Here is a 9,088-nt window from a genome sequence, read left to right as displayed (position 1 = left end):
GACTTATCACTGTCTAATTGGAATTGATGAATTGATTATGTTACCTGGTCAATAAATTGTCAACATTTGATTTTATTCTGACTGACTCTGACATTGTGTTTCCCAAACAAATTAAACGATTCGTATGTTACCGCAAGTCTGCGTCAGATTAATGACGACTAATATTTGGCATCAATTCAAGTGTACTTAGTTTGCAAAGACAAAAAGGGAATTTCCGTTTAGAACAGCAAACGCTGCTTGACCAATCTAAATTCGGGTGTGTCTTACCTCTGTTTTAATTTAATGTTTCTCCAGATAAGTGTAAGTGGGAAACGCAAGGCCAATCCAAAGCTATTACAAGAGAAGTTATGTTGGTCAACTTACATCTGTAATAGTGGCCGTGACCTCTACTGAAGAAAACGTTACGTTATATTCAAGTGTATGCAATTCCATGGGGGCTATACTGAAGTATCTTTGATTGTGTGAACTTGAACGTGACCGATCTCAGGTATATAGCAATTACCTCTGTTTGATGATCCAATACTGGCCGCTTGTGATCGTGAGACCCGCGGTGGAGAGAAAAACACGCGAGGACCTCAAAGCGACATAGTTTCTTAATCTAAACGGGTAAAATATAATTAAAGGAGTTAAAAGAATAATCAAACATTCGCTCACTTTTAATGATGCACAGATATCATAAAAACCTTTTTCATTTATGCAGTCAGATGAAATAACGAGGTAATACATAAGAGAAAATTTATTTCATTTAATATTGTTGTGTTGCGTAACAAGAAAGACAGAAAAATTAAACAAGTTTAACTCTACATATCTGATATTTGCATCAAATAAAATTGATATAAATGTAACTTAATTCACTGTGTCTAGAATTGTACAGTAATACAACAGTTCTGCAAAGAAGTAATTGATATAATTTCTAAAATAATAACAAAAGAAAAAGGACCCCTGTGTTCCAAGCTTTGTATTTTAGATATATTTCCCTTAAATATGAAATTGAAGAAAAATTAAGCTAAGTTGTTAAATTTATGTTTGCTAAACGATTCATTTCCATGTACTGGAAAAATATTTCTCGCCCTTCAGCCTGCTTATCAACTATACAAAAATGTATTATACCTTAAAGGGTTTTATTTTTTGAATTTATAAAAAATCATGAATTGTAGTTAGAATAGTAAGGCAAACATTAATAATAATATATATATTTGTTTCACTTTTCTTGGATGTTTTTCAGTGGAAAAACAGAGTGTCTTTATTTTTTGTTTACATTCATTATTGTTGATATGTTTATTCAGTTAAAATAGCATTCTGAGATTCTATTCTTCTCAAAACAGTTGTACAGAGCGGTTAACTGAGTTACTGTAGACTTTGTCAGTTCAAACCAGTCTGGCCATTCTCTGTTGACCTCTCTCATCAACAAGGCATTTCCATCTGCAGAACTGCTGTTCACTGGATCTTTTTTGTTTTTGGCACCATTCGGAGTAAATTCTAGAGGCTGTTGTGTGTGAAAATCCCAGGAGATCAGCAGTTACACAAATACTCAAACCAGCCCATCTGGCACCAACAATCATGCCACAGTCCATTTTATTGGAATTTGTTTTCCACATTCTGATGGTTGATGTGAATATTAACTGAAACTCCTGACCCATATCTGCATGATTTTATGCACTGCTGCCACACGATTGGCTGATTAGATAATCTCATGGAAGATTGTTGGCAATTTGATATAACAATAATATTTCCTAGCCGATTTTATATGTATTGCAATATTGCAATTCTGTAAGTATTGCGATTTGATGATTTGATATAAAAACTTCTGAACAAAAAAGCAAACCAGACACGCGCATCGTTGGCATTTCTTTCATTTGTTCTTCAAAGTATAATCTGGCGTGTTTCCTCAAGCATGCTTCTTTGTGTCTATCAGCATTTCTTGTCGACAGTGATGGGTAAATGTGCAAGATTACCCGACACTGCGCATGAATACCCTGGCTGTTAGATTATAAATATTGTGGGGGTACATGTAGTTTACAGCATCCAACAGTTTGATGAGCCTTTTTACAGCTAAACTATTTATTAAAGCAGTGTCAGACAGAATCTGCAGAATGACTTTAACAAATACGCTCCACAACACCTCTCAAATAAACGTTTGAATTATGCATAATAACAGAACCATTAATCACAGCAGCGGATTTTTGATGTCTGACAGTGAACAAACAGTACGTTGATGGCCGTAGCAGCCGCACATTAAAGGACTAAACGTAAAGAATTAAAGAGACAAAACTTCTCAGACAGAAAATCTGTTAGTGCAGAACTCTGCACAAATATAACTTCCTATATTTATCTATTAATCTCTGTAGCATTAAGATAAACATGTATTTTGTTTACTAACAATAATCTGTTGGGGAGGGTAGTTAATCCTGTCCTGAGTTATAACACTGGATCACACTAGCAGCAATAGTGAACAAGCAGAGAAAGGACTTGTTGTGAAATCTCTTTAAATGTTTTTTATTTTTATTTGAGTCTGATTTTCATGTCAGTGTACTTGTAGGAATATTTGTATCCTTTTCCTGACAGCCAGTTGATCCCATCTGCATATGTTTCATGGGGTCCGTTTTTATAAGGACCGTTCAGATTGGATTTATGGCAGTCATTATACCACCAGGCTCCTTTATAAGTATCAGGACAGCGATGTACAGTTAGGTCGTGATCCTTAGTAGAGAAGGAGCTGTTGTTGTGATATGTTAGAGAGTCACCTTGGGACAAAATGAAAGACGTGTTCGAGTGAAATTCAGCACCTTAAAAACACATTAATTCAGCAAATCTTCGTGAATCAGGTATAATATCAATGGCCCTTTAACTGAAGCAAATAATTTATTCCAACATACAACTCCTATTGTTTTTGTGTGCTCGATATGTCATTGTGTCCAATAATAGGAATAAAGATTTGAGTTTTCACTGAGAACATGATCTAACAGTGAATGTAAAATACATACGTAGTGTTTACCAAAGTGTTTTATCTATTAAAAGAGCCCAAATATCGGGGAACAATCCAACACTAAGTACAGAAGTCACAATGCTATATACAAGTATTAATATGAATCTAGAGCATTGCATTTTGATTAAATGATTTTCATTGGAAGTAAATATATATTGTCAAGGAGTTTCATGGATAAACAGAAAATAAAAACTTACCAGCAGTACCACTTGTAAATTCACCCAGGAGGAGTTTATAGTTCTCAGATTCCCCCAAGATTTGAAACGACTCGTATTTTGCAAACGTTTTTACACGGTCAGAGTCTTCAAAATCGATGCGTAATTCATGAGAACCTTTAAGAAAAACAATACTCAATGTTAGGAGCAATGTGCACCCAACTGCACTTAACAAAGAAGCTTTATGGATGGGTTCTGGAAATAAGATTACCGAAACAGAGATTAGTTTGATACTATACAAGTTCTGTTTAATTCAGTTTTTGCCACAGGCCTGTTTCTAACAAGATTGGATTTCTGAATCTGCAAAAGCTTACAAACTTTCCCTTCACTGAACTTCTTTTCCATAGTCTACTGCTGGTTTCTTTACTGAATGTTCATTTTGACAGAGAACAGCTGTATGGAGTTTTGATTAGATGCACATAGTCAAAATGAAAAGACAGCGAGTGCAGTGAATGTACCTGTTTCTGTTAATAAATGAATGTTCTCATTTCCCAGCCAAAACTCTGTCTGCTTGATGCCAAACCCTCTCTTGTATGAATTCCAGTCCTGAAAGAAATCCACTGATCCATCCATACGTCTCTGAAATACCTGCAGTGGCATCATAACAAGTTTGAGAAAGAAGTGCAGTGAAATACCTTCATCAGTAAATTAATAGAAATTGATTAAATATTTTAAATGAATAAAAGTCACTCATCAGCTAGTGGTTTCTGAACCTATTTAAAAGGACACATGGGATTGTTTTAAACGGGACCCCAAACCACAGTTTGGGATCCTACAAGCTGTGGAATGAGGAAGGGGTTTGTGAGATCACTTACAAGCCAGCCTCCTCCATCTGTGTGCATGTCACAGTACACACTGATGGGTTTCTTGCTGGCTGTGTACACCGTGTACCAGTCACTCAGTGTGTTTCCTTGCTCCAGCAGCTCCTTACAGCTCACAGCACCTGCATTGATAGCAAACTGTCTGTCAGAAATAAACAAGCCGTTTATAAATCCTTGTGCATCTTTAAGTTTAATAACTGGACGCACACATGATGGCAGCAAACTGTGAAGGGTATTTGAAAGCAGAACGTCTTGTTATTGTATAATGTAGGGCCAGGATCACAAGAGCAATTCATGAAATCACTCACAGCAACTGGAGGATATCTTCAACATTGAGTTGGAAAATCATTGGGTTGTTGAATGATGGTGGTTATGTTGGAACCTAGAAATCTGTTGTATTGTGTTAAAATTGTATGAATTGAGCTTTCTTATGTTGTTCACAGTGTGCTTCTTTCATGTATATCCAAAGTTATTCAACTTTAAAGCTGCACATGGACTTTCTAATCACCCTGTATATACAGTACTCTTGGATTGTTGAGCAAGGCTGCATCCTGTGACCCAAGAGGCTGACTCACTAAGACACACACTGTCAGCACTGTTAAGGACAGCTTCAGTATTGCTGTGTGTTTTGGGCTTTAGGTACAGAGGACCACAGTCATTGAGAGCTTTATATGTCAGGAGCAGCATCTTAAAATCAAGAAGTCAGTGCAAGTCTGCAATACAGGGGGGATTTGTTTCATATCTCTTGGTTGTTGTTACAACTGTCCGGGTGCCTTAGATAAAAGAATACACTGGTGAAAGTGTTTAGTGAATGAGTTTCATTGTGTTTTTAATCTCCACTCACCTGTTTGAATTGAGGATAGACAATCACCCTTTTCCCCTGCGGAAAACATGAATCAATTCACTGACAGTTTGATGATTAACGGTGTTAATATTTTTTTACAAACACTTACAGTATCCTTTCTGTAAAGATATATTTGATTGGTATTGAATTGATAGATCACATTTTGAATGATACAATGATAAAGGCATTAGCCATTTCAATATTCCATAGAATAGCTCTACCTTTGATTCCTGCTGGGCCTGGATTTCCAATGGGTCCAGAGTCACCTTTCACTCCTAAAAACACACAGAATAAAAGAGTTCAGCAGACAGAGAGACCTGATGCTCTCTCTGGACCACCTAGCATGCCTCTGTTCAGAGTGATAATGAAACAGAAGAAATGTTGACATGAAGGGAGGCCTGAGAGGACTTGAACAGCACACTTGGCACCTCTTTAGGAGGAATTTAAATGTGACGATGTGCAATTTTATACAATTCAATGATTCTGTTCACCTTTGTCACCAACTGGACCCATCTTCCCAGGTACTCCAGGGTCTCCTTTCATGCCTATAAAAGGATACAAGACATTTTAGAAGTACAGCGCTGCACTCTTTACTTTATACTGGGATTACTCAAGCTACTGCCTAGGAACAGAGTACTTACTGCTTCTCAGTCACATACATTTTGATACAAGACATTTTAGAAGTTCAGCCACTGCACTCCTCCGGTACACAACATTAATCAGGAATAGAATTACAATAGAATTAAATTACAAGAATACTAGATGAAACAGTGTTACTCTACCTTTACCCCCTGCAAGACCTTGATCCCCTTTACTGCCTGGGGTTCCAGGAATGCCATTGGTCCCCGGCACCCCAGGAAGTCCTGGACACCCTTGGAGGAATGTCAGCCTCTCATTGTCATTCAGACCCACCAGCTTCACCTCTGGAACACAGGAGAGGAGTGCAGATTCAGACAGTAGAGCAGGAGGAGCCATTGCTTCTTGTGCTGTGATTCTTGAAATATGTATTTTTTGTAATAACTTTAAATTGCCCTTGGTGAAGGGGGAGCATCTGCTAATACATTTGCAATAATCATAATAGTAACATTAATTAATCTTAACATGTGAACAATTACAAATGATAAATACGTAAGTCTTCAATCAGGTTATAAAAACAAGCAACTTTTGGTGCCATATTTGAAAATATTAAAAAATAAATATATCAAATAAATTATTTTACACATTTGTAATTTCCTTATATAACATTTACATCCGGTACACGATATTGAAATATTTTCAAATAATTTTTACTTTGTGAAAATATTTAAGGTAATTGAACAAATTAATTTCACCAGATTTGGTTCAAATACATGTATAACTTCTCTTTTTTTATATTCACCACATTTAAATGATATTGCAGTGAATTGCGTACTTGAAGTGACATTTTAAATGAAGTAACAGTACTTACCAGGGCAGGTTTGTTCAGCATTGTAGTATGAAGTACAGCACAGTATGAGTAACAGACTTATCGTTGCGTTCGGGAGCAGCATTCTCCAAGCCTCTTGCTCTTGATTTGTAGCACTGTGAAGTTTACTCAAGATTTCCTGACCTATTCCGATTCCTGAAATATTTCTACTTTTGGTATAGTTTAAATTGAACCTAATGTCCTTCTAACCTCTAAAGATGGTTGATCTGTAGAGTCAATTCTTTATCAAAAGTTCGGTGTACACTTGCAAGTAAAGAAATAAGTTGAGCAAAACTCTGGACTAAGTCAAAACAGTGCAAGTCTTTATTTCTTTAAAAACAGCAGCTCATGTTCCCAGGCACAGGCAAGAATTGACAGAAGCGAAATATCACAGTACTTATATAGTTCAGAGTCGCATCCTGTGTCCAATTGAAACTTCACCATGAACCTGTACGTCACTGATCATGCTCTCTCTCCTCCAATCTGCTCCTCATCCGCAACTCGGACACTTGCTGTGCATGCGGTGTTCAGGAGGTAGATGGAGCGGTGACACATGATCAATTGAGTATTGGGCTGGTGTTTCTGGGAGAAATACAGAACCACACATCTTAATGACTTAACTGAAGTTCTTAATGACTTAACTGAAGTAATAATTTGCTTAATTTGACTTTTTAAATTGTTTAGCTTATAAAAATTTGGATAATTCTCTTATACAATTTTATAACTTGAAATCTCCAACAGTTTAAAATAATTGAAAAGCTTGGATTAGACAAATAGTTAAATAACATTTTTAAGTAATTGAGAGTTCAGTTGGAGTGTATCTGTACTGCATATTTCCACTTCTTGTACAATTTTGCTCTTTTTCAGCCAAGAGTGGTCCATAATGCTGCTACGAGTCATCCTATCGGAGCACACCTGAGATGGAATGTTAGCTGTTTTTTCTTCTTACATAACATTTTAATGCAAATAAATATTGAATGTCCATTTATATGTTCAGTAGTTATGTGACATCACACTTCTGAACGCGTCATGTGTAGTTGAAAATGGCAAGCGGGGGCCTGGGTAGCTCATCGAGTAAAGCTAATGACTACCACCCCTGGAGTCGTGAGTTCGATTCCAGGGCGTGCTGAGTGAATCCAGCCTGGTCTCCTGAGAAACCAAATTGGCCCAGTTGCTAGGGAGGGTAGAGTCACATGGGGTAACCTCCTTGTGGTCGCTATAATGTGGTTCGCTCTCAGTGGGGCGAGTGGTGAGTTGTGCGTGGAAGCCGTGGAGAATAGCGTAAAGCCTCAATACGTGCTATGCCTCTGTGATAATGTGCTCAACAAGCACCAGACGTGGGGGCAACTGAGATCCGTCTTCCGCAACCCGGATTGAGGTGAGTCACTACGCCACCATGAGGACTGAGAGCGCATTGGGAAATGGGCATTCCAAATTGGGGAGAAAAGGGAAGAAAAAGAAAAAAGAAAATGGCAAGTGGAGAAAAGAAGTAAATGATAGAGAAGCCCACTGCGTCATTCAAGTCACCACTGTCTCCTTTTTGGAAACATTTTCTTTTTGCAGTCAATTACAACAGCGAGTGTCAAAAAGCGTTTACAAAACATTCCCTGTTTGCAGACATTGCTTGTCAATGATATGTGATTAATAATTTACGCGACATCACTCAGGGAAGGTGGGTTGAAGGTGAGTCGTAAAACTCCCTTCTGTTTTTAAGCATTTTAAGCATTTAAGTGCTTATTCGGACAGACCTGGAACAATAACTAAAGCGCTTGGGCTGTTCATTGCCAAAGTTATGTTGCCCTACATGAAGATATGTTGATGAACATTTTGGATTTCAGAGTATGATTAAAACACTCGAGCAGCTTTACAACATCCCTTAAGTGATTCATTCATGTCTGACTGTCGTATTTTCACCCCTAGTGGCGGTCGTGATGAACTGTCAGTTTGCTCTGTTAGCTCAGTTAGCTCAGCTTTTAGTCAAAGGGAGAACCAACGGTTTACCTCAGATTAGAATGACATGAGTCATTTTGTTGAGCAGATGGATGAATTCAGTGAAATACATGATTAATATTCACTTCAGTAGTTATTATTAATAGAATTATACATTTTGATACTGTTTTTTTGTCAGGGTTGAGGAGTCGCAAAATGCAAAAAAACAGGAATATGTATTTAAAATACTAAATATAAGTAATGGTATTCTACTACTGTTTTAATAATTTAGTCATTTTTTGGCACAATGTAGTTCTTTAGAGGGGAAATCATCTCTGTCCAAATGTACAAACTTAACATGTGCGCACACCAAGGTCAGCAAACCTCTCCATCCTAGGTGCCATTGTATCCACTCAAATGGAAAATAATCCCTGCGGTAGGTCCTACCTGGAAGGGACGAGTTTCACATGTGCAGCGACTGGTGGCAGAGCAGAACTCTGCCCAAGGGAAGACACAGGTTTACCATCAAGGAAACTGTACCATGAAAATTACATCATATGGGATTACCGACAGGGAACCACAGCATATGAAGCACCTATCACAAGTACAGGGGTTGACCTGACAGGGCATACTTCATGAGTATTGGGCCTGGCATCGAATCCCTCCGCAGCCTGCCGCAGGGTGCTGGGGGAGGAAAGACATCCAGGTTTCTCTGGTTCCGGGAACTCACATGGATGAAAAAAGTGCATGTTATTCCCTCAAGGCGCTAAGTGCAAGCAGAACTCCCAGCCAGCTGCCTGCATATTTACCCGTTCATATCTACTGGCACAAGGAACGAAACTGGCTCAA

The 9,088-nt window shown here is 37.9% G+C and overlaps 1 protein-coding gene across 1 annotated transcript; it reads right to left on the bottom strand.

The window, feature by feature from the left end:
• Positions 1 to 2,502: 2,502 nt before the first annotated feature.
• On the bottom strand, positions 2,503 to 6,617 carry LOC127645732 (ficolin-1-B-like). The gene is made up of 9 exons (XM_052129394.1): positions 6,314 to 6,617; positions 5,649 to 5,789; positions 5,358 to 5,411; positions 5,088 to 5,141; positions 4,867 to 4,902; positions 4,017 to 4,144; positions 3,660 to 3,789; positions 3,184 to 3,318; positions 2,503 to 2,744 (listed from the first exon to the last, which is right to left on the bottom strand). Exons 1-9 carry the CDS (start codon positions 6,393 to 6,395, stop codon positions 2,503 to 2,505), a joined length of 1,002 nt encoding a protein of 333 aa, XP_051985354.1. The 5' UTR covers positions 6,396 to 6,617.
• Between the last annotated feature and the right edge of the window lie 2,471 nt (positions 6,618 to 9,088).

Source organism: Xyrauchen texanus, chromosome 6, assembly GCF_025860055.1.
Source record: "Xyrauchen texanus isolate HMW12.3.18 chromosome 6, RBS_HiC_50CHRs, whole genome shotgun sequence".
Classification (NCBI taxonomy): Eukaryota; Metazoa; Chordata; class Actinopteri; order Cypriniformes; family Catostomidae; genus Xyrauchen; species Xyrauchen texanus.
The sequence above is the reverse complement of the archived record's forward strand: the minus strand, read 5'-3'. Positions and strand labels throughout refer to the sequence as shown.

Coding starts and splice junctions, on each gene's coding strand:
- LOC127645732 (XM_052129394.1), bottom strand. CDS start 6,395: ATGCTGCTCCCGAACGCAACGATAAGTCTGTTACTCATACTGTGCTGT. Junction 5,412..5,648: donor AGGTCTTGCAGGGGGTAAAG/GTAGAGTAACAC, acceptor ATCCTTTTATAG/GCATGAAAGGAGACCCTGGA. Junction 3,790..4,016: donor CAGATGGAGGAGGCTGGCTT/GTAAGTGATCTC, acceptor ATGCCACTGCAG/GTATTTCAGAGACGTATGGA.